Source organism: Microtus oregoni, unplaced genomic scaffold (genome assembly GCF_018167655.1).
Source record: "Microtus oregoni isolate MIOR12 unplaced genomic scaffold, Mior012 000021F_ref0000039, whole genome shotgun sequence".
NCBI lineage: Eukaryota > Metazoa > Chordata > Mammalia > Rodentia > Cricetidae > Microtus > Microtus oregoni.
The window spans coordinates 3,598,583-3,624,687 of record NW_024543080.1 but is presented as its reverse complement, the minus strand read 5'-3'; the positions used below and the strand labels follow the sequence as shown (position 1 = coordinate 3,624,687).

At 41.8% G+C, this 26,105-nt stretch overlaps 1 protein-coding gene across 2 annotated transcripts in view; it reads left to right on the top strand.

Moving 5' to 3' along the window:
* Bmp2k (BMP2 inducible kinase) overlaps window positions 1–26,105 on the top strand; it is a 99,244-nt gene that overhangs the window by 51,498 nt on the left and 21,641 nt on the right. The window contains exons 9-15 of one of the 2 annotated variants that reach the window (XM_041671607.1): window positions 513–592; window positions 2,866–3,026; window positions 6,041–6,252; window positions 7,810–7,908; window positions 11,544–11,764; window positions 19,198–19,355; window positions 25,683–25,793. In XM_041671607.1, coding sequence (XP_041527541.1) covers window positions 513–592; window positions 2,866–3,026; window positions 6,041–6,252; window positions 7,810–7,908; window positions 11,544–11,764; window positions 19,198–19,355; window positions 25,683–25,793 — 1,042 coding nt within the window. The remainder of the gene's footprint in view (window positions 1–512; window positions 593–2,865; window positions 3,027–6,040; window positions 6,253–7,809; window positions 7,909–11,543; window positions 11,765–19,197; window positions 19,356–25,682; window positions 25,794–26,105) is intronic. The other variant, XM_041671608.1, reaches the window with a different exon arrangement.

Here is a 26,105-nt window from a genome sequence, read left to right as displayed (position 1 = left end):
GAGATCTTTGTGTTCCGGCTTATGTTTTCTTCTTGTATAACGTGGAAGAACTGTGGTAGCTGTGTCTTTCTGAAGCCCTCACTGTATCACTTAGTGTCTCTCTGTTGCTGCTCTGCTGTTTCAGCGAGCAGAGCAGCCTCTGTTCGGCTTATGCTCACAGTTACCTGTCATATTTACAGTGTGGTTGTTGTCCTGGTTGTGTAATTATTTTCAGAAGTATGAAATATCAGTTGTATAAACTGTGATAAAATCTTATTTTAAACTCAGGACTTACCTAAAAGAATATTGCATACTGTAATGCTGTGTTCATCTTCTAGAGATTTCTGTAGAAAATCAATATAAAGATGACATTTGTGGTATTTCCAGATTACATCTGGGGAGTATATCTGCATAATCTGTAATATGGGTCATGAAAATAATAGTATCTCAGTCAGTGTTTCAGAAGTTTAGTAGTCTATCTATAGTCTAAAAATTACTACAACTTAAATTGAAAACTATGTTTTTCTTCCCAGAATTCTTCTCTTCCCTCAGCTCTTCCTGAGCCAATGACTGTGAGTGAAGCTGCTGCTAAGAAAAGCCAAATGAAGGCCAGGTGGGCAAGACCCTGCTGGTGCCAACAGGGCTTCTGGAAAGGAAAAGGCCATAGTTCTCATTTTGATTGTAGCAATTCCTGTGTCCCAGATGCTGTGTTGTCCAATCTGTGGTTCCATAGCTTACATCGAGAGTACAAAATAAACTTCCACAGGTGCTAAATACCGGGCGTGATGCCGTTCTCATGTGAACGCTCACCCATCTGTGAAGGTGGAATGCTCACAGCTGATGTGGTAGTGGGTCTTGCCTTCTCTGTGGGATTGTGGCCATTTTCATCACTGACAATTCTTAAGATTTGACTTACTAGCTATTAAATCAATTGTTTATATTTAAGAAAAGAAACAATAATTGCCACAGGTCATTAGTGTATATAGCTTGTAGAAGTTATATGTGTATATAACTAGAAAGCTTGGTAAAGAATTACATTTGAAGCCTTATTTTTCAGTTACTTACTCTATTGATAAGTTTGAATTCTATTATGTAGGTTGAAACTTAAAATCTGAGGCTGGAGAGATGATTAGGCAATTAAGAATTCATAATGTGTTGTAATAGGAGCCGCGGGCTGCGTCCCCGGCACCCGGCCGCCCCCACGGCTAGCTTTACTCGAAATAATTACACGGAAACTGTATTCTTTTAAACACCGCTTGGCCCATTTCTATCTTGCCTCTTCTAGGCTAGCTCTCGCACCTGGACTAGCCCATTTCTAATAATCTGCTGTAGCCCGTGAGCTGGCTTACCAGGAATGATCTTAACCTGCCTCTGCCTGGAGTGTGAGAATCATGGCGACTCACTGACTCAGCTTCTTTCTCCCAGCCTTCTGTTCTGTTTACTCCACCCACCTAAGGGTGGGCCTATCAAATGGGCCTAGCAGTTTCTTTATTGCTTAACCAATGAAATCAACAGATTGATATATGACACTCCCACATCAATAATGCTCTTGTGGACAACTTGATTATCTTAAAAGGAGCTGTAGCTGGCTGTATATGTAAATATCTTACTGTTTTTGTTACATTTTTAGAGGACTTGTACTGTACCATGCTGATTATCCATCTTTCACCCCCGACTGCCCCCTTCCACTTCCCATCCAGTACCCCTTCTATAATACGGTTCATGTCTTCCTCTCATGATCCTCTCATGACTGACTAAGTTCAATTAGGTTACCAGCCCTAATTTTCTGAAATCTCTGATGCAGTTTTTTTTCCCCTTTTGGGAAGATCATTGTTAGTACAGCTCCCTCTTGTGTTACATGTAGGTATTGTGAGAGAACTGTAGGTGTGTGTGGTGATTGCAGGAGCTGTGGGCTTGATAAACCATGCATCTACAATTTTAGGTGTTAAATCATTTGAAATAATATTAAGTGAAGTCGTCAAATAAATATTTTTGGGAGAAAGTTATTGAAAATTCTGTACTGACTTTATAGAAAGCAAAGTTGAAAAATATGTAATTTCAAAATTATATTGGTCCTGCACCTATGCCCATACCTGCAATACCAAGTGAACTGAGTGGCTATCAAAAAATAAAATAAAAAAGAGCACATGAAGTTGTGAGGGAAAAGTTGTGAGAGTAGTAGGGAAAAAAATGGAGGGGAGGGAGTGGGCATTGGATTTGATCCAGACATATGATACACATATATGAATATTAAACATAAATTTACCTGTTTTCTGGTTTTGTTTGTTTGTTTGTTTTGACAGTTCACCTATGCCTGCTAGTCACGTTGCTTTCAAAATTGTGCCTACCACTTTACTGACTGCGTTTGGGGCTGAAACTGAGTCCCAATCCAGCATTTCTCCTAACTCTCATCTGGTGTTGGAGGGAACAAGGGTTGGATGTGAGCAGACAGCCTTGCCTGACAGCTCTGATGTCTCCTGTCTCACTGCCGTGGGAGAGCCCTTTCCTTTTTCTGAGTCTGAGCTAGGGAGTTATTATTACTTCTTGTGTCTTTTGAAAGAACTGAACCTCAGTTTTATCGATAACCTTATGAGAAGATTTCTGCTTATATTCTGTCAGTCTCAGGCTGTCCTTTAATCTCTGGGGTCAGATTCCTTTTCTTCCATTTAAAGGCTGACTATGAACAATTGTACAGTTTCAACAACTGTGGCTGGCTGTATTTTTTTTTTTTTTGCTTTACTAGTTTTATTAAACATATATTCTGAGGTGGATACTTACAAGGGATCCAAAAGGACTAATGTGGTCATCTGTAACTATAATGTATAGAATGAATAGTAACTAGAAATAATCTTAATATTTGGAATAAATTATATTTTTCTATTATAGAATAACAGACACCATTGGACCAACAGAAACCTCAATTGCACCAAGACAAAGACCAAAGGCCAATTCCACTACTGCCACTTCCAGTGTGCTGGCCATTCAGAGTTCAGCTACGCCTGTTAAAGTTCCTGCTCCTGGTGAATTCAGTAACCACAAGCCTAAAGGTAATTAGCCTTTGCAGTTTTGATCTCTCCGACAGTTATCATGGTATGAATAAACGTGACGTGGTTTGATTCCTAAAGCATAGAACACACATTTTAAGAAATGGGGCTTGATACGTGGCTCAGTCGGTAAAGTACTTGCTGTGCAGGCATGCGGACCTGAGCTTAGATCCCAGCACCACAGTACAACAGATGGGCACAGCACTGTGTTCCTGTAACCAGTGTGGGGCATACAAACGCGGGACCATGGTCGGCGGGTTAGGGGCTAGAGACAGGCTGGTGGTAGGTTTGCTAGCTAGCCAATCTGACTGAAATGAGAGCCCTCGATTTAGTGAGAGACTATGTATCAGAAGATAAAAAAGGTGGGAAAATGACTGCAGAAGACACTGAACCCCTCTCTGACCTCTCCATGTGTGAGCACACCTACATAGACAAGTGTGCACAGGCACACATATCCTGCTCCCTACAAGAAACTGTCTATTGATGTCTAATAAGCTGGACTACTTTGTTCTGAAGTTTTAAAGGTAAAGTTACTAGTAACTTAAATATATAGAGAGAAATATCAGTTTGTTTTGATATAGAAATAGAAGCTCATCTTTGAATCTCAGCTAGTAGGTTTGAGGGTGGCAGTAACAAGTGTCGGAGATCCTGTGTTGTACTGGGCAGGAAGTAGCTTACATTCCATAGGGCATAAGCCTCTAGAGCCCTGGTGAAGGAACCATATGGATATCACAGCGTAAGCACTATTCTTACTTGATTTTGAGAAATTGTTTTTATAATCTTAAATGCATTATGGTAAGTGTAATACCTAAAAACGTTCCCACAGGGAACTGTCATTATGACAAAGTAAATTTAATTTCTAAAGATGTCAAAGATGTAATCTGCAGAATCACCTTCTACAAACCCTGATTCGTGTAATATTTTCTGACAAATCTGTCTTGTTTTAATGTTGAAATGTTTTTATTACAGATACTGTAGTAGGTAAGATCACATATTTTGACTCATGAATGTTATTTGAGTTACATTTCTCCCATTTTTAAAACTAATATTCTAACAAAATATGAGTACCTATCTAATAGTATCTAATAGAAGTTTAAACGACGGCTTACTGTAAGGTCTGGTCCAGTGATGCTATGAAATGTTGACTGTTATTTGCTATTGTTAAGTCTGGCTCAGAGAAGGGATGTTTATCTTCACATTACCTGGCACATTGCTGCAGTGAGTTTGTGCTATTCAACTGGAATATTAATTCCATGGGAAAAAAAGGTGATGACATTTTGTATATAATTTCCATTTCATTTAGAAATTATTTTCTGTGTGTGAGTGTTTGGCTGCATTGTATGTTTGTGTACCAGGAAAGGGCATCAGATGCCTTGAAACTGGAATTACCAGCAGTTATCAGCCACCATTTGTGTTGTGGGAACTGACTTGATCTTGTGATATCTTACTCCCTTACTTTTAACTGTGGGAAGTATTTGGGCATATGGAAAATTCCATCTCAGGTAGACATTTGGTGTTCCCTCTTTCCTGCCTTCCCTGGTTGGACATCTTCCTAGTCTTGGTTTGTCATTAAAGTGTGCACATCCCTGAGCTGCCTCAGCGACAGTGTTTGAAAGGACTTTTTCAAGGATTTGGGTTTGGTGACCATTTCTTTTCTGGTTGCTGCGATAAAGTACCCTGGCAAGAGCGGTGTAAGGGAGAAAGGTTCTTTGTTTTTCCTTCACAGTTCGTCATGGTGGGGAAGACATGGCAGCAGCCAGGGGAGGCATGGTGGCAGGAGTAGAAGGCTTAGTGGTCACATTACATGTGCACTTAGGAAACAGCGGGTAAACAGAGGAGGGGCCGGCCTATAAAGCCTCGAGGACCTGCTTCCAGTGGCCTACACTTGCAGTAAGGTTCCATCTCCTCAGGGTTCTGCATCTTCCCAAAGAACCCAGTGCTCAATTGCAGGAGCCTGTGGGAGAGCATGTCAGGTACTCGAGCCACAGCAGCCGTGTGTGGTGATCGTGCGCAGAGTCCTTAGGGTTCTGTAGGGAAACAGGAATGGGACATGTTATGGATCTTGATTGGATGGGGTTTGGTCTTTAATTTTTGGAGTTCTTTATAGATTCTGGATATGTGAATTTCTTGTTAGTGTAAAAATTTTCTCTGTGTTTAGATAGTATCTTCCTTCTGTGCTGCAGAACAACCTTTTATTTCCATGCAAATCTGTCATTTCTCAGGGTGATTGCTGTACTGTTAGAGTTCTTTTCTCCTTGGTTCTGTCCCTTCCTCCAATTTATTTATGTTAATTTTATGTGTGTAGGTGTTTTTTATCTGCATGCATGTCTGTGCTTGTGTGCATGGATATGCCTGTGGAGACCTAAAGGGGATCAGATCCCCTGAGACTGGAATCTTAAATGGTTGTGGGCCATCATATTTTATCATATCTTAGAAGTTTGTTTTCTAGTGAGAGACAGAAAGGAAGTGGATCCAGATGCGAGGGGAAGTGTGGAGGAACTGGAGGAATAACGGGAGGGGGGAAAGGATGTATTATGTGAGAAAATATGTATTTGCAACAGTAGGAAAGTAAAAGCAAATAGCATTGTAAGTCATTAGTATGTGAAAGGCGAATGAAATGTAATAGATTAAGAGGAAGTGTTAGGTGAGGGAACAAGAAAGATACTTGCCCTGAACCTTAACTATTGAGATTTCAGTAGATGAGAATGCTGTTCTCAGACCTGGCCAGCGAGCCGTGTTGGTGTGCATGCTGGAGCTGAACACGCGGAACAAGTTTGCGTGTGGCTGCTCTAGTGGGCAGGAAGAGGAAAGTGACACATGGTGCACTCCTGAGACACTGATTGTTGTAGATGACAAAATGACACTCCACAGGCACTTAAAACTGTGGGGAGTGCTTGTGTAGACTATGTAATGTAGACACAGAGGTCCACTATAAAACCATAGAAATGTCCTAATTAAATAACTTGAAATCAGCCGTTTTGTAAATTACCTGTGTATTAATGTTTTTGGAACTATAGGAGCGCAGAGACCTGGAAATGGGTCTGAAGTCTTAATGAGTCAGGGTCCCCCTCAGCAGCCACCACAGCAGCATAGAGTCCTCCAGCAACTGCAGCAGGGAGACTGGAGATTACAGCAACTTCATTTGCATCGTGTTCCTCACCAGCAGCAACAGCAGCAGCAGCAGCAACAGCAGCAGCAACAGCTACTTCAAAATGCTTATTTGCAGCAGGTAGTATTTTTGTTACGTTAGATAGGGAAGTGTGTGAAATTCACACAGCGATGGAATATTATTGCATTCACTTTTGTATCATAGGTATATTAAAACAAACAATTCCCTTGATTTCCTGCTCACTGGAGAATATGATGCTAAAGGAAGAGGTGCTCTTTTAATAGGCCACATCCTGGCTTTATGAACCAGAAGTGTTCATTTGTACTCAGAAATAAACACCACACTTTATATTTGTTATATTTTTTATATTTCAGTGCTGCGTAAAAACTGATGTAGTTTCAAAAGTAACACCTTTTTATTATTTTATTATTTTTGGCTATGAGCCTTGCCCTTAACTGCTGAGTCATTTCTGTAGTCCTATTTTTAATTTCTCATTAGTTTGACTGTGTTGGCATTGAATCAAAAAGAGACATTATTCTGAATTTTGCTTTATAGAAACCTGCAAAATTCTGGTCTCACTAAACCTTCCTAAATGGAACCAGTTGTAGGCATTTTATCTTTGCCTCATCTTGGTCTGGAGCTAACTGTGTACATGACACTTTTCATTATGTCACTTCCTCCGCTGCTGGCTGATGGAAACAGAGAGGGTGGTGAGGAGGTGGTGCCATGAGACACCAGAAAACATGGAAGGAGGCGAAGAACCTGGAGACTGACTATAATGAGTCAGAGATGGCTGAAGGCTGTCTTCATCAACTAGGAAATGCTGACACGTGTTTGTTAGCTTTCTTCCAAACATTCTTAAACTGTGCGGATACAGTTTTAGCTAAACTGTGTTCTATTACTACTTTAAAACTTATTCTATAAACATATAAAGTGACAGTCACAGATTGTAGTTGTTTTATATTGGTTTTAAGACTTGACTGTCTTAATCATTGACCTGATAAAATCAATGCTCACAAAAACAGAACTTGGGATGGAGACATGGCCCAATGGTTAAAAGCACTGGCTGCTTTCCAGAGGACCTAGGTTCAATTCCCAGCATCCACATAATGGTTCGATGATTAGTAACCTCATTTCCAGGGAATCTAATGCCCTCATTTGGACTCTGTGGGCACTGTACACACATGATGCACACAAAATAAAACCAAACCACAATAAAAACTCTGGGATTGAAAAGGCATGGATATTACTTGTTTTAATTACTGTTTTATTTCTGTGAGGAGACACTATGATCAAGGCGACTCATAAAGCTTTTAATTGGGTGCTTGCTTACAGTTTCAGAAGGTTAGCCTGTTACCGCGGTGTAGAATGTGGCAGCAGGCAGGCAGGCATGTGCTGGAGCAGTAGCTGAGAGCCTACGTCTGATCTCCAAGTTTCCATATCAGAGAGAGAGGAGAGAGAGACTGAACCTGGCGTGGATTTTTTGAAACCTCTCAGCTCATCCCCAGAGACACACTTCCAACAAGGCCACACCTATTCCAACAAAGCTAGACCTCCTAATTCTGTCTAAATAGTACCACTAACTGGGGAGCAAGCATTCAAACATAATAGACTGTAGAGGCCATTTTCATTCAAACCACCACGGTATTGATTTCTGTTTTTTTTTTCCTCTCGTAGTATCAGCATGCAATGCAGCAGCAACAGATACTTCAGCAACAGTTTTTAATGCATTCGGTCTATCAGCCTCAACCCCCTGGATCACAATATCCTACAATGGTAAGGGCTGTGTAATAGCTCAGTGTTCTCGACAGGTGTATTACTAGGATGGAATTTACAGTATGCATGATGGTATTTAGAATTTCATCATTCAAAGTCAGTTGGGGGCTAGGGAGAGGAGTCTGTCCAGCAGACCAGTGCTTGTCACGTGTGTACTGAGACCAGATCAGTGCTTGTCACGTGTGTACTCAGCAGATCAGTGCTTGTCACGTGTGTACTCAGTCCAGATCAGTGCTTGTCATGTGTGTGCTCAGTCCAGATCAGTGCTTGTCACGTGTGTGCTCAGTCCAGATCAGTGCTTGTCACGTGTGTGCTCAGTCCAGATCAGTGCTTGTCACGTGTGTACTCAGTCCAAATCAGTGCTTGTCACGTGTGTACTCAGCAGATCAGTGCTTGTCACGTGTGTACTCAGCAGACCAGTGCTTGTCACGTGTGTATTCAGCAGATCAGTGCTTGTCACGTGTGTGCTCAGCAGATCAGTGCTTGTCACGTGTGTACTCAGTCCAGCAGATCAGTGCTTGTCACGTGTGTACTCAGCAGATCAGTGCTTGTCACGTGTGTACTCAGTCCAGATCAGTGCTTGTCACGTGTGTGCTCAGTCCAGATCAGTGCTTGTCACGTGTGTACTCAGTCCAGATCAGTGCTTGTCACGTGTGTACTCAGCAGATCAGTGCTTGTCACGTGTGTACTCAGCAGATCAGTGCTTGTCACGTGTGTACTCAGTCCAGATCAGTGCTTGTCACGTGTGTGCTCAGTCCAGATCAGTGCTTGTCACGTGTGTGCTCAGCAGATCAGTGCTTGTCACGTGTGTACTCAGTCCAGATCAGTGCTTGTCACGTGTGTACTCAGCATATCAGTGCTTGTCACGTGTGTACTCAGTCCAGATCAGTGCTTGTCATGTGTGTACTCAGCAGATCAGTGCTTGTCACGTGTGTACTCAGTCCAGATCAGTGCTTGTCACGTGTGTACTCAGTCCAGCAGATCAGTGCTTGTCACGTGTGTACTCAGTCCAGATCAGTGCTTGTCACGTGTGTGCTCAGTCCAGATCAGTGCTTGTCACGTGTGTGCTCAGTCCAGATCAGTGCTTGTCACATGTGTGCTCAGTCCAGATCAGTGCTTGTCACGTGTGTACTCAGTCCAAATCAGTGCTTGTCACGTGTGTACTCAGCAGATCAGTGCTTGTCACGTGTGTACTCAGCAGACCAGTGCTTGTCACGTGTGTACTCAGCAGATCAGTGCTTGTCACGTGTGTGCTCAGCAGATCAGTGCTTGTCACGTGTGTACTCAGTCCAGATCAGTGCTTGTCACGTGTGTACTCAGTCCAGATCAGTGCTTGTCACGTGTGTACTCAGCATATCAGTGCTTGTCACGTGTGTACTCAGCATATCAGTGCTTGTCACGTGTGTACTCAGTCCAGATCAGTGCTTGTCACGTGTGTGCTCAGTCCAGATCAGTGCTTGTCACGTGTGTACTCAGTCCAGCAGACCAGTGCTTGTTACGTGTGTACTCAGTCCAGATCAGTGCTTGTCACGTGTGTACTCAGTCCAGATCAGTGCTTGTCACGTGTGTGCTCAGTCCAGATCAGTGCTTGTCACGTGTGTACTCAGTCCAGATCAGTGCTTGTCACGTGTGTACTCAGCAGATCAGTGCTTGTCACGTGTGTACTCAGCAGATCAGTGCTTGTCACGTGTGTACTCAGTCCAGATCAGTGCTTGTCACGTGTGTGCTCAGTCCAGATCAGTGCTTGTCACGTGTGTGCTCAGCTGATCAGTGCTTGTCACGTGTGTACTCAGTCCAGATCAGTGCTTGTCACGTGTGTACTCAGCAGATCAGTGCTTGTCACGTGTGTACTCAGTCCAGATCAGTGCTTGTCACGTGTGTACTCAGTCCAGACCAGTGCTTGTCACGTGTGTACTCAGTCCAGATCAGTGCTTGTCACGTGTGTGCTCAGTCCAGATCAGTGCTTGTCACGTGTGTGCTCAGTCCAGACCAGTGCTTGTCACGTGTGTACTCAGTCCAGATCAGTGCTTGTCACGTGTGTACTCAGTCCAGATCAGTGCTTGTCACGTGTGTACTCAGTCCATATCAGTGCTTGTCACGTGTGTACTCAGTCCAGCAGATCAGTGCTTGTCACGTGTGTACTCAGTCCAGATCAGTGCTTGTCACGTGTGTACTCAGTCCAGATCAGTGCTTGTCACGTGTGTACTCAGTCCAGATCAGTGCTTGTCACGTGTATACTCAGTCCAGATCAGTGCTTGTCACGTGTGTACTCAGTCCAGATCAGTGCTTGTCACGTGTGTACTCAGTCCAGATCAGTGCTTGTCACGTGTGTACTCAGTCCAGATCAGTGCTTGTCACGTGTGTACTCAGTCCAGATCAGTGCTTGTCACGTGTGTACTCAGCAGATCAGTGCTTGTCACGTGTGTACTCAGTCCAGACCAGTGCTTGTCACGTGTGTACTCAGTCCAGATCAGTGCTTGTCACGTGTGTACTCAGTCCAGCAGACCAGTGCTTGTCACGTGTGTACTCAGTCCAGATAGTCCAGATCAGTGCTTGTCACGTGTGTACGAGGACCTAAGTTTAATCTTCCGCCCTCATTCAGAAATCTGGGTTTAGCAGTTTGCACCTATAATCTCAGCAATAAGGAGGCAGCGATGGAAAACCGGGGAGTTGCTGGCCAGTCAGTCTAGCTAATCAGTGAGCTCTAGGTCCAGTGGAAGATTGTGTCTCAACAAATAAGGGGCAAGTGATGACGGAGGGACACCCAAATCTTGACCTCTGTCTACACCCATGTAACTTAATTTGTTATTTAAGTGAGGCAAGATGGAGAGATGGCGTTTGCTGTGTAAGAAAGAGGACCTGCGTTCAGATCCCCAGGCCCCAGTTAGAAGTGGAGAGCTAGCAGCACATGCTCCACCCAGCATCCCACTGGGCCAGGTAGAGAGACGTAGATCTTGAAGCTCATTGGCCAGCCATTTCCAACTGAATTGGTGAACTTCAGGCTCAGAGAGAACTTGCCTCAAAAACCAAGCTAGAGCTTGCTAGAAGGAAGCATCAGTGTTGGTCCTGAGCTCCACAGGTACTGATGCCATGAGTACCCTGTGTACACACGTGCGCGCACACCACACGTTAAAAAGTTAGTTAAGTGACATATTGAAGACAGACAGATATTCGCAAGCACTCTGCAATTAAACTCTTGCATCTGATTGTGACACTTAATAACTGTATGGTGACACTTCTGTTGATCAGAGTCCTGTAATCTTTCAGTCAGCAGGTATCTATTGAGGAAAAGGGAAACATAGAAGGGCTATGCCCCTCCCCTCCCCTCCCTTCCCCTCCCCTCCCCTCCCCTCCCTTCCCCTCCCCTCCATCTCTTTCTTAACAGAATCACTTTACTCTAGCCTCCTTTGTGTTTTTCTTAAAACAGTTAAAGAAGGAATTTTGAATCTGGCCAAGTGAGTCGGGCTTTTTAATAATAAATGTTTTTAAGTCACCCCATGTAGTTTTCTGGTAACAGCTCTTCAAATACTCGATTAGTGTTTTGGGTTTCTGGTTTTGTCTCCATGGGAAAAGGGAGGCACACACTGGTCAGTGCTGAGGTGACTTGACATGGGTTGTGTTGTTTCTTGTTTCAGATGCAGCAGTATCACCAGGCTTTCTTGCAGCAACAGATGCTAGCTCACCATCAGCAGCCTCAGCACCATCAGCAGCCTCAGCACCATCAGCAGCCTCAGCACCTGGCATCACCCGAGTATCTTACCTCCCCTCAAGAGTTCTCACCAGCCTTAATTTCCTACGCTTCATCACTTCCAGCCCAGCTTGGAACCATAGCGGATTCCTCTTTCTGTGCCAGTAGGTAAGTGTTTCCAGTGACTGCAAAGGGACTTACTATGGAGTGAATGGTATTGATAAGAAGCCCACTAAGTGGCTCTTGATTCAGTCAGTTCATCTTCATGTAGAGCTGATTCATTCCCCTCCCAGTCCCCTGTTGTGTGTCTTCCTTCCATTACCACCTAGCAGTTCTGCCAGTTGCTATTTGCAGAGTTTAACCATACCTGAGGATAGTTAGGCTGAGGAATTTGTTGGTGTGCACATCAAAGCATTCTTTGTAATTTAAGTAAAAGCAAAATCCTAGAACACTCTCTTAGTAGTTGAAAATAAATAACCCTTTTAAACAGGTTAACTTTTTCTACTTATGTGTTATTACTACCTTATAATTAACTTGACTATTCATAAAATTTATATAATTTTTTTTATACGGGAACAAACATTTTAAGTATATCATGTGTAGCAAATTTAGTGTAGTTGGGAAATAGTGACTTATAACTATCCAGATATATTGGTTAGAATTATATTATATGGATACTTTATATGGGAACTCATTACAATGAATTGAAGAACTTTGATACAAAGTTTCTCACACATGGATGTGACATTACTGTGTTAAGTACTTTAGGATCTTGGAATTAAGAGCCAGTATTAAGTGCTGGGAGATAGCTTGGTAAAGTGCTTTCCACATAGGCACAAAGACCTACATTTGATCTTCAGGGTCTAATAAAAAGAGAAGGGAGTGATGACACACACCATAATCTCAGAGCTGGGGAGATGGAGATTGGGGGATCCCTGGAGATCCCAGTCTAACCTAATTGATGAGCCCCAAATCATTTAAGAGCCCCAATATCAAGAAACAAGATGGACAAGTGTGCATGTGCACACAGACACATCCCTCCCACCCCACAGCAATCACTAGGATTTGCTTTAAGTACAAGACTGAAATTAGCTGATAAGCTCATTACTAGAACACCAAAGAGGCTCTTAAACACAGTTTCAGGTTTTGAAATAGTAGGAGAGAGAGAGAGAGAGAGAGAGAGAGAGAGAGAGAGAGAGAGACCATGAGTTTGAGTAGACAGTGGGCATGAGGGACAACCTCATACTGTAAATTGTGTGTGTCTAAAGAGGGTAAGTTTACAGTTAGTCGTGTGTGTGTGTGTGTGAATGAGAGATGGAAAGGGTAGGAGGGAGGGAGGAAGGGCAGGAGGAAGAGGTGAAGAAGAAGATTGATAGTGATCTGTTACATACTGGGGTGACACCAGCAAGGGCAGGGATCTGTTATGTGTTGGGGTGACACCAGGAAGGAGATTTTAAAAAATGAATGAGATACTTTTCTGAAACAAAACAGAAGTTTACATGAGTTGTGAGAACTAATTTAATGGCTAACAGAACTTAAAAGTACAAATCAGCTTTGCCATTTGTTATTTCTAACTCTCGTTTTGTTTGTCTGCTTATCTCTTCTAGAATACATTAATAGCATTATCATAAGAAAATTGAGGCCAAAAATACACACTTGAAACAAATTCCATCCAGTAGGATGTAAGCTGTAGTAATAAGAGCAGCGGGGCTGCGTCCCTGGCACCGCAGCCGCCTGCTCGGCTAGCTTATGCCCCGAAATAATTACACAGACACTGTATTCTTTTAAACACTGCTTGGCCCATTCTCTTCTAGGCTAATTCTCACACATTAATTTAGCCCATTTCTAATCATCTGTATGTAGCACCCCAAGGTGCGCTTACCGGGAAGATTCTAGCCTATGTCCATCCTGGGTTGGAGCTTCATCCCGGGATCAGGGCATGGCGTCTCTCTCAGGCGTCTGCTCCAGAGAGGAGAGCTGTCGAGACTCTGAGCTCACTTCCTCTTCTTCCCAGCGTTCTGTTCTGTTTACTCCTCCCACCTATCCTCTAACCAATAAAATGGGCCAAGGCAGTTCCTTTATTAGCCAATGACCTTCCTCCATCATTTCCCCTTTTTCGGTTTAAACAAAAAAAAAAAAAAGGCTTTAACTTTAACATAGCAAAATTACATATAACAAAAGAGTTATCAAGTAAAAGTTACAATAATCTTTATCATAACTAAGGAAAACTATAACTATAACTAACTATTCTTAACTCCATCAAAGACTCCAGAAAGATACACTACTACCTAAGCAAACAAGAAAAAAGCAACTTTTAAAACTCTAGAAATGACAGAGATATCTCGCTGCCTGGACAGTCACCCAAAGTTCCTCTGTATCGTTGGGGCATCCATCTTCAGCCTTCAGGCCCATGGCATCCAGCAGACATTTCCATAAAGCAGGAAAATTCAAAGTCAGTTCAGTCACTATCTGTTGTGTCCTGCAGAATGTCTCGCAGACTCTTTGATGAATCAGGAACCCCGAAAGATCATCTCATCTTAGGCAAGTTCAGTAGTCCTCTCTCTGTGGGTTCTCTGTGTCCAGTTTATGCAATAGTCCAGGCAAGAGCAGTTTCTTGCCCAAATGGCTATCAAACTCCATCAGGTGCCTCTTCGATGCCCATCTTCCTCTTGAAGTAGATTGGTGCTGCCAGGAGCAGAGTGTCTCATTGTCATGAAAAGTCTTCAGTTATTAAAACATTTAAAATGCCATATTCTATAATCTTTAAAAAATATGAAGAATGCCTATCTAAAATATATCTACGCACATCTAGAAAATATTAACTAACATGACTACAAACTTGACTATTATTTATGATTATCCATCAACAACCTATATTTCCTAATTATACATTACATTTTAATAATGAACTACACAATCACAACACCTTAATCAATATCAGAAATACATATACATATAACAAAATTGACTGTAAATCTCAGTCTATACTAAAAGTAAAATCTATACTAATGCAAATTATTCATACCTATATCATATCCCCCTTTAAATGTAAAAGAACATTTACAAACGTTATTTGGGAATATGGGCGCAGTTATTTCTCTACAAACTGCTTCCTGCTGAATGGGGGTGTCGTTAATTAGGTCTTTCATGGTATAACCTGTGTGCTAGTTTCATCTCAGTTGGCAGTTGAGCGAAGCAATTTTCTGAAGATGTTCACTGCAACCCTTCAGGAGGGCGTGGTCCATCATACCAAATCGGAATAGAAGAAACGAACAGCGTCTCATCCTCTGTGAAAACAAAATAAGAAACTCCTTTCCAAAGTATCATATCCTTAGATCCAAATTCAAAATATCTATGTTGGATTAGTTCAGCAGCATTTATAAATAAATATCTTTTAGCAGCTGTTGCTCCTTCCTCAGCATTCAAATAATTCAAAGAGAGCATAATAGCATACAGTATCAAGATTCTCTGTGTATTTTCCATCATCGTGCGGCTTTATTTTAATCTCTATTTTGTTTATTTTTACTTTTAACTCTTTGCTTTTTGAGACAGGTTCTCTGTATCTTTGACCTGAAGTAACTCTGTAGACCAGGCTGTCTTTGAACTCTCAGAGATCCGCCTGTCTCTGCCTCCCAGGCATTGGGATTAAAGGCGTGTGCTACCACACCTTGAAGTCACAGAGGTCTATCTCCCTCTGCCTACCAAGTGTTGGGATTAAAGGTGTGTACCACACACAACAACTCTCTTCCTTTTTTTTTTTACTTTAAGAACTTTAAATTTTAGTCTGCATATATTTTTAACACACTTCCAACCATTTAGAAATTTTCTTTGTCTTTGAATCTCTCTTTACTGTATATCTCTCTTTTTCTGACCACACGAGTCTTTAATTTACCAAGCAATATCAGTAGGATTAAAGGCGTGGCTTTGCCGGCTAGATCCAGTCCATTCCTTAGCTTTCCAGCCTCATGGCTGAGGTACTGGCTGTAGCCAGCAAGCGTGCTTCAGCAGCCTGTGCTTGCAAACCGCACAAACCGCCTGCGTAAAAGAGTCAGAGTTTGTCCTGGCAGGACAGCCCAGAAAGCCGGCATTTTTAAACGGTGCAGTTTTTTTCCTGCTACGGCTGAAAACCGAAAAGCATGCGTTCAGCTTTTCGTCAACACCATTTAAGTGTTTCGTGGCAGGACCTCTTAATGAGCTGCAGGGTTTTGCAGCTAAAGCTGAGTCAGGAAGCTTCTCTTAGAAGAAAGCGCATGCTTGCCTCTAGCAAGCAGAGTAGAACCGAGAAATTTCTGCTACCAAGAAACCAGGCACAATGCTTTCATTTTGTTCTAGAATTACTTTCCAAGCTGTCTCAGGCTTTATGTGGAAGCAGTTGTCCACGTGGGTGCCATATGTAGTAATAGGGGCGGCTGGGGTGTTGGGGATGCAACCCCGCCGCCCCTATTACTACAGTAAACTATGAAATGCATGCAGTGGTCTAATGAATCTGCTGCATTAGTCCCCCTGCGACAAGAGTGAGAGAGTTTTTCTTACTAGAATCGCAGACTTTGCTGGATGCAGTTGGTATACTGCGTTTTCATTAGAAGTCCATATGGCCACAACTGAGGTTTACTTTCCAGCACATTTCCCCAACAAATCAAACCACAAGTAATAAAAGTTGAGATAGTGCATGCCCTGCACACAGGAACGCGGATCCCTTTACCTAGGGTTGCACAGTCAGTACTCCAGTCTCATTGTTGTGCTTCCACAGGCCGATCTTTCAGAAGTATAAGTCAGTGACCCTGAAAGTCAGCGTTGTCTTTCCTGTACCAGCCTCATCAGTGTCTTATGTTGTTTTGATGTGGGGTCTCCGTATGTAGCTTTGGCTGTCCTGGAGCGTGCTAATAGACTAGCATGGCCCCCATCTGGAGATGTGCCTGCTTTAGCCTTCTGCTGGGATTAAAGACATGTGCCACCGTGCCCAGCTCTCATAAGTGTCTTAGCAGAGATCTTTCCTTCTAGCATCTGTGCTGGGAACTGAAGCCAGGGCCTTGTGCATGCCAAATGCACATTCTTCCTGTGAGTTGTACCTCCAGCCTCTGTGTTATTTTAAAAAGATTTATTTATTGTATTTTATGTATATGAGTGTTTTTCCTGCATATATGTGTGTGCACCATCTAGGTACTTGGTTCCCCCTAAGGCCAGAGGAGGGCACCAGTCTCCTAGAAATGAAGTTACAGTGGCGATGGCTGTGAGCCACTGTGTGGGTCCTGGGAACTGAACCCAGATTCTCTGCAAGAGTAGGAAGTGCTATTAACCACGTTTGTCCCTCCAGCATCCCTGTACAGATTTTAATAATGAAAATCACCATGTCTTTAATTTGTCCAAAATGCTCTTAATTATTTACAGTCATTTAATTTAAATGCCACTGAAAGAAATGCAATGTGGTAAAGTACTTTCAACTATAGTAAGAAAGCTATGTGGGATTAGGGATTAGGTTTCATTTGTTTTAGAGAGAAGTGTAAAGGATTTGTTAACCCCCTCATTTCCAGCTCAGTGCTGGAGATTAAACTAAGGTTCCGAGTGCTCTGTGTAGTGTTTTAGCCCCAGACCTTGGAGCTGTACTTTACTATGTCTTTAAACTGTAGGTTAAGGTGGCACTCTGTAGAGTCACCGGTGTGCCACAAAGAATCTCTGAATTCGTCCCAGGAGTGGGAGGAGACAGTTTGAAAAGCTGTCTGCAGAAGGGAAATGCTCTCTGAGTTTTCATCTGCTGTGTGCTTTAAGAATTCCACAAGTCCAAAACATTTTGAGAATGGAATTGAGATTCTGCCACATGAAGGTAGATTTATGACTTAGCCATACCCAATTTCTGTTTACTGAGTAGTAAGTCTATTTAGTTGTAGGTAAATTACTGTTTCTTTTCCTTTTGTATGTTTTAGCCTTCAATAATTGTTTAAACATTGTTCTAAAACAAGCAGGCCTGGACTTAGGAATTAAAAGGCTATCCTTTGGCCTCTGTTTTCACTTCTGCTACCCATGTGTTGGGAATGGCTCTTGGGTAGAGGCCGCTCGTTTGTTCCCGGCTGCTTAGAAACCATATTATTTGCAAAACTGTTTGGCCAATAGTTTAAGCATATTTTTAGGTAGCTCTTATATCCTAAACTAACCCATCTCCATTAATCTGTGTATTGCCATGTGCCTATGGCTTACCGGGTAAAGTTCCTAACGGCCTCCTGTGTCTGTCTATGGCAGGGCTACATGGCTTCCCCCTGACTCTGCCTCCTCTCTCCTTATATCTCTTTCACCTGGCTTTACTCTGTTAAGCCATTGGCCAGAAGCAGCTTCTTTACTAACCAATAACAATAAAACATATTCACAGCCTACATCACCTCGAGCTAAGGCTTATAAAATTAAGCTATTTCTTTTAACAATGGGATTCTTTCCCTACTGTCAGTCTTCTGGACCCAGATTGTGAAAGAGACCTGATAACTTCGCTCTGTTGCCCCATTCTGTGTTGTGGCTCCTGGTTGGGGTGAGGAGGGTACCCAGTCATTCTTGGATTGAGATGCCTTTAGGTTTGGATTCTCTCTCTCTTTCTCTTATTTTATTACTTTAAAAAAAATTTCCATCTAAATTCCCACTTCCTCCCCTCCTCCCACTCCCTCCCCAAACCCTCCCACCCTTCCCTCCTCCAATCCTAAGAGAGCACAAGGCATCTTGCCCTGTGGCAAATTGGATTCTCTTAAAACCTAATGGGCCTATAGGATAAATTCCATAGAACCAGTGGACTCAGGCCCAGGACTTTTAACACTATGAATGATGTATTATGTGTCTACAAAAGAACCCTCATTTGCCTTGGCCTGTTTATAAGGCAAAGCTAGCAAGCAGGTCATCTCTTTTTGGTAGTTATATTTGGTGGGAAGTATAGTTTTCATTGTGGTGTCTCCATGTAGCCACATATGATATAGGATAGGTGTAGGTATAGGGTCGCTGTACAGTATTCAGTAATGGTTTACATGGATGCTGTTAGGTATGGTTACTGATCTTCACGTTAAGGCTTGTTTGAGAGCAACAGCTTATACAAACTGCTTGCTTTTGGGGTTTTTGTTTTGTTGTTGTTTTGTTTTCTAAACCAGATCCTTTTTGCTTTATGTACATTGAATTATTTATTCTTTGCAGTAGTCGCATAAAGTTTATGCTGTATTCCTTTTTTTCTTATTAATTTCTTTCAAGGCAGGGTTTCTCTGTATAGCCCTGGTTGTCCTGGAACTCACTCTGTAGACCAGGCTGGCCTTGAACTTGAGATTCATCTGTCTCTGCCTCTGCCTCGTGAGTGCTGGAATTAAAGGTGTGCATCACTGCCTGGACTGCTATATTCCTTTCTTATGGCCTAGAGTGCTGAGGAGTAAGGGACTGAGAAAGAAACTCAGCAAATGTGCCATCCACGGGTGGTTACAGAGCTGTGTGCTCTGTGAAGGCAGTTCAGATTACAGCTGTTGTCTGTCCATCCTGTACTCCAGGTCTTATTTCTGAGAGTTTCTAAACTGTAAGTGGAACACTGGCGGTTTCTCAATTGTTTCGTCATCCTTTTCATTTATTTTCCTTTCTGTTTCAACTAGGTCAGTTGCTGAGAAGGAGGCAGTCCCACGCTTTACAAATGAGAAGACTGTCAGTCACCCGCCTGATATGTCAGGCTGGAATCCTTTTGGAGAAGACAACTTCTCCAAGTTAACCGAAGAGGAGCTGCTGGACCGAGAGTTCGACCTTCTCAGATCAAGTAAGGGACACTTGAAGGCTTATTTTGCTTCCCAGTAGAGTAACAGCTCTGTAACTCGGCAAGGCCAAAGACAACCGGTTTCCAGGTGGTGTGGACAATTGTTTCTGTGCACTTGAGGGAAAATTCAGGTCACTTTCTTTCATATACTCATCCACTGTCTTGTGTCACACATTTAGAAGTTAGGTGCTTGGTTGCTGCTATCCTAACCCTTCCTAATACCGTCACAACATGGGACACTGATGTTCAAGTAGAGGACGTTGTCAGTACCCGCCTTCCTGATGCACACTCAGGAGAAGACGTGGTGGATCTGGGACACCCTTGAGAATGCCCGAGAAAACATGGGCTACTCTATGCTAATGTTGTGTCATGTTTTTTTAATGAGTGGTGACGTAAAGGGGTTGCTTTGCTGTCCTGATATGGCCAAAGCTAAATAAATTCTTTTCCACTTTAAATCTCATATCTCAATATTGTCGCTTGGAATCATTACCTTTTCTCAAACTACCTAGTATTTACGTCAAGACTTGCCTCATGATCTTTTTTGGAAGAATGGGTGTTCTGGACAGGTCTGGAGAGTAAGGGGAAGGAGATCATTTTGTGGAAAATGTAGGTGATTTTCTAGTGTCTGAGGCTTGTGTATGTATGTGTATGTATGTATATATATATGTATACATGTATGTGTATGCGATATATATACCTATATGCACAGTGTGTTTCTATGTTTTGCATATGAAGAGAAGGGTCTAATAAATAGCTCCCAGTTTCTATTCTGTTTTATATAGGTAACTAGCTTTATGAACATATTTAGTAAATGAAATGCTTTGTCTGAATTAGTATGTATTTTATGTAAAATTCACAGATGGCCTGCATTCATGTAAGGGATTCCTGTAAGGCATTCATGTTTGGCATCTAATCTAAATTTGTATTTTGTACATTGGTGATTAAATATGGATATAAAAATGAGTTTTAAGCCCCTGGTATACATTTGTTAACTTTGATAAAACCAATCTTACCTCATATTAAAAAAAATGTTTTTAAATCAACATTTTTGTTTGGCATTTTTCCTGGAGTTTATTTTAAGTAGCCCCAGAAGCACGGCTTTGGAAAAAGGATGTAAATGATCTCTTGAAGAGTAGTAAAAGGGAGACGCAGGAGGTCATCAAGTATATGTCATTTGTAGGGTTATTTAGTGTTTTCTCTCTCCCTCCCTCTCTCTCTCTCTCTCTCTCTCTCTCTCTCTCTCTCTCTGTGTTTGTGTGTGTAAATGCCTGTGGCGGCCTGAGAGTCATCTTTGATCCCTCTTTACTTTATTCTTTGAGGAACAGTCTCAGATGAACCCCCAGATAAAAACTATGGTTGATCCCATCACCTTGTCTGCCTGCTGAGTACTGAGTTGGCGGTGGCCACCATGCCCCCCTGGCAGCCATCCAGGGTTCCTGGAGTCTCTCACACTGGTGCAGCAAGTGTGTTAGCTGAGCCGCCTCCCCAGCCTAGCATTAATGTAGAAGCAGATGCTCCCTCCCAGTGTTAATGTGCTCTGAAAAGGGTCTGCCAAATCAATATTTTCTGTTTTCTGAGTTTAAAAAAAAATCACTAAATAAATAATCTTTAAAAAGGCCCAGCACTAGGTAGGATTTTATTATTTCTTTGTCTTATAAAATGTGGTATTTATTTGGTATAGGCAGTGTAGTAATAAGGGCGGCGGGGCTGCGTCCCCAGCACCCCAGCCGCCCGCACGGCTAGCTTATGCCCGAAATAACAACACACAAACTGTATTCATTTGAACACTGCTTGGCCCATTCTCTTCTAGGCTAATTCTCACATATTAATTTAGCCCATTTCTAATCATCTGTGTATGGCACCCCAAGGTGCGCTTACCAGGAAGATTCTAGCCTATGTCCATCCTGGGTCGGAGCTTCATCCCGGGAGCGGGGCATGTCTCACTTCCTCTTCCTCCCAGCGTTCTGTTCTGTTTACTCCTCCCACCTATCCTCTAACCAATAAAATGGGCCAAGGCAGTTCCTTTATTAGCCAATGACCTTCCTCCATCAAGGCAGGAACTGTGTGTGAACATGACTGCATGTATAATTTTGTCTTTTAACATTTTGGAACAACTGTTTTCAAGTTTGAATATAGGAAGTGTCTATGACTGGCATATACTTGTGTACCTGTTTTCAAAGGCAGCTCAGACTGCACTAGAAGATGCCAGGTCCCAAAGGAAAGTCCAGGAAGTCAGGCTGGGAGTACCCGCTGGCCTTTGCAAAGGCCAGCTACCCAGTGGCTTTGCGCAATGGGTACCAGCACCACGGGGCCTCTCCTCTTACTTCAGCACACAGGATCAGAAAGCTTACCAGAGTAGAGCCCCAGTGAAGCCACTTGGCTGCCTCAGTCCTACCCTGCCTCCTTCTAAGCTGGGATAGACGGGGCAGGGTTGTTAGGGGGCACTAAACGAAGTAATTGTTTTGACACAGAGAATAAGAGCGACCCCCATAATCTTAAGGTATTTAGCTGACATTTTGAAATTATATTTAAATCACAAGATATCTTGGTAAATTAAAAATCAAATCAGAGTCAAGAGCACACAATGCCAACTACAGATGGGGCAGTGGCAGCGGGAAGCAGGTGGAAAACATTGAGTGAGCAGGCTGAAGTTCAGAGAGGAGTAGTGGGCCTTCTGAAGTTCAGAGATTGACCGGCATGGGTAGAATGCGTGGACTCAGGAGCGGTTCTTCCCATAGCTTTACTTAGCTGTAATGGTTATCTTTGATGTTTATTCAGGGACAGCAGTAGTGTATCTAACATTTGATCTGTATGCTAGAATTTAAGTCATTCTGATAGGCAAGGGCTTCTTCTAGAACTTCTGTGCAGAGAGTTGGTGACTGTTCATTATTGCTTGGTTCTTCTGTCCCCAACAACTTTTCCAAAATGAAGAAATAGTTTACTTGGAACACCACAGAGCCCATTTGTACCCTTGTTTCTTGGCACACCTATTTACTAACAGTTTCCCAGAGTTGTTTGCAAAATCCAATGTGTTTGGTTGATGAAATGCTTTCTGGGGAGAGACCGCCATCTTCCTGTGACTCTTGAGAACACACTGCCCCTGGAAGTCATAGATTGGCTGCAGAGTGGCCGCAGTTCAGTGCTGTATGACCATTCGAGATTTTCCTATGAAGGCTGTTTACTAGGAAAAAGATAATGTCATCTAAAAAATATATATGACTTGTGTGCTTCATATAGGAAGTAATTTTAAAGTTATAGCATCATTTTTGAGATATTAAAACAAAATATTAGTAATGGATAAAATTTTTAGTGATCTTTAGGAAAACCATTGATTACCTATAACAGGCATTTAACATATAAAAGAAACTATTGTTGCTTTAACTTTTAGTGTAAATGAGTGTAATTTATGGTTCAGAATCTTTTGCTGGCTCTTTCTTAATATTAATGCATTAAACCAAGATTAAGCATTAGTAATAAAGTTTGTCTCAGTGATTTCTTTAAGTTTAGCTTGCTGTTGTCATTGTCTTTTTATCAAAGCATCCAGATTTAGTTTGTAAGCCTCAGGAATCTATGTGTCATGATGTTTAATATGTTAAACAATAATTTAATATGTTAAGCAGTAAACTGGGGAAAATACTTGCAACTGTTAATTAAGAACAATAGGAGGTTCATTTGTGGACAAATAGATTTACTGTTGTCTGTTTAAAATTTGATCTAAAATAACTAAGAGGAATAACAGAAACCCAAAGGCTGGTTGCTCTGCAGTTTTACTGAGTATGTTGTATATGTTTTGGAGACACAATAAAGTGGTTGTAAATGTCAGGATCTCTAATTAGTTTATGGTAAAAATACCCACAACCACCCTTTCCTAACGCACATCCAGACCTGCCACCGTGGTCCAGGCACATTAGACTGGCTCTAAAGTCTTGATGAATACAGCTTCTTACAGCCCGATTTGTTAACCTTTAGTTCTTGTTTGAAGCCGTTATCCATCTAACCTGCATACTTAAAATACTTCCTCGAGTATTTGGATTATGTGCTGGTATTATGGAAAGTACTTGGTTTTCAGAATTTTAAAATTCTGTGTTTTCATCATCTGTATCAGTCAAGCACCTGAGAAAGAACCGTCTTTACTTGCCAACACAATTCTTTTGTAAGGCATGGTGAGGTGAATTTCTTGCATCCAATTCATGCCTTGTTCTAATTGAGAGAAAATCAGTCATTTGAAACCAGGTCTTTAAAATGTAGCTCCACATTGAGAATTTTGTTTTTATTTCTATGTAATTGATTGTATAATAAGTTAATGTATATTTGTTTTGTATTCTGTGTTCTGAGACCCAAATTATGTGAATTTTAGAAACCTTAAGTGATTTTTAAAAGATACTCTGTTAAAAATTGATTCTGTGTTTTAAGGAACAATGAGAAGGTGACTCATTTTGTTATAAATGTACTCTGACTTCTGTTTGAAAATAATCAAGTAAATGAGTTTCATACAACAGCATCTTCCATATTTTCCCTCATGGAGACCCTGTGTGTAACAACTAGCCCACTCCCACATTAAGTCTGTTTCTTTGCTACAATTGCACAGTTCTGTATGTATTTCCACAGTTTACTTGATTACTGAAGATAATCTGCCGACTGCAAAAGAATTCAAAGAGTGTAGTAGCGATGTTGCACTTTGATAAATCTGGGGACATTGTTATGATAGTGTTTTGTAAATTTAGAGAATGTGTTACAGTGGAGGCCCCCAAGTTCACATTTCATATCCTGATGCCTAGGCCTGGGTAACGGGAAGTAGCTGCTGTGTTAGACTCCCAACGGAGTGCTGATGTTTAAGTCTGTTCCTAATTAACGTTTAAGTCCCTACATGTTGTCTGGATTTCAGGAATGTCTTTCTTAGGTGACTGCTACTGTGGCTGTCGCTTGGGTTAGCCTCCTTTGCACTCTGCTTCCTTTGTCCCTGCTGTTATTTGATGGAATCTGGAGGACCCTAGGAGGACTTTGATACAGTGCATAGTCTCTGGTTTATAGTTACCTCAAAAGACGGCTAGGGTTGTCTGTCCTTCCTGTACCATCGTTGCTTCCCACCACAGTGAACTGGGAACCCTTCATGCCTCAATAGTAGGTTGTGAAAATGTGAGTCAAGGCCCACTACGTTCATTCTTAGAATGTCAGTTCTCTTGGCCACTTCGTCCCTGTTCTCTAGTCCCTTAAAGTTTAATTGAACACAAGATAATTTACTCACCAAAAGAATTCTTGAAAACAAGCTAGCATGAACTTGAATTTGAGGTTTTGTTTTGTTTTAATGGCTATGGGACAAAGGTCTACTTGGAATGCTTAAAGTCTCTTTCATGATAAGTTTCAAATAGTATAATTTTGATTGCTGAGAATCAGGAAAGAGACTATGAAAAAGTCAGGAAGTTATTAGTTGGTGTGTAAATACCCCAGTGCAGAGAGCTTAAGTGCAGGGGAATAAAGCCAGGGCCAGGGAGTAGAGAGAGCAAATTCCTTCTCACCTGTGGTGTCTCCGTCCCCAGCCGCTGATAGGTCTGTTCATACTCTGTACCTAGCAGGCACTCTTTGTCACTACCCATCCCCTTATTCTTTTTCTTCTGTCTGTACTTTTTCTATAGCTTATTAGTTTAGAACATGCTGTGTCCATTACTTGCTTATTTCTCATGTAGGCATATGAACTACATGGGGGGGGGGGCTGTCTTTGTTTGATGTTACATTCCAGTTGCTGAAAACAGTGCTGTGCTTAGTGTGTACTGAATTCTCAGGCATTTGTTGGATGAATAAATAAATACACTGTATATATGTGTGTGCGCATGTGCACACATGTGTGTTAATAATGTACAAAATGTTATCAGAAGGGACTAATTATGTGAAATAGAATGAATTCTTTCTTTGACTATTGAGAACTAGAATTTACCAATTTTATGAATGATAACCATTTGCAATATTTTTTCTATAGACTTTTGTTGAAAGTCTGCTGAATATGTCTTTGTAACAAGCAGAGTTTAAGCTTAAGTTCACTGAGTTATAAAATGTAGATAGCTAGTATTAAGTGAACCAGACTAACTTAGTGGGTAGATTGTGTTTAATGTAACCTAGCCCTGATTAATACTGTTGAACTTGCTTTTGTAGCAGCAGATATGTATTCAACCTTAGAAAACAGCCTCAGTCCTTCTAAGAATGGGGCTGTGAAATTATATTTTTCAAAAAGGCGGTTACTTTAATTTTTACTTTGATTTATACTGTGTATCAGTTTTCATTTAAACCATCTTTATTTTATTTTATTTTTTCTTTTGTTTGATCTTATTTTTGCAGACAGGCTCGAGGAGCGCGCACCCTCAGATAAGAATCTAGATCCACCCTCTGCTCCACATAGCCATCCTCCGGAAGACCCTTTTGGTTCTGTCCCTTTCATTTCTCACTCAGGCAAGTTACGTGTGTGACGTCACTGTTTCACTGTCCTTGACATGTGCAAGCACAACAGCAGCAAACCTGCATTGGTTTAAAGAAGTAAGAGCAGGCGTTAGGTCTGGAAAGCAGAACAGGGAAATGATGTCAGCTGTTAGCCGTCTTTGTCTCCCTTAATGTCTGACCTTCAGTGTTGTTATGGTATCTTTGCCATCATGGGCAAATGCTGATTCATGTGGTAGAAACATAAGTCTTTTAGCCAGTTATTGGGTTCTGGTTTTTAAGAAATGGTACATGAAAATATCTCCTATGTTTAAAATACATTTAAAA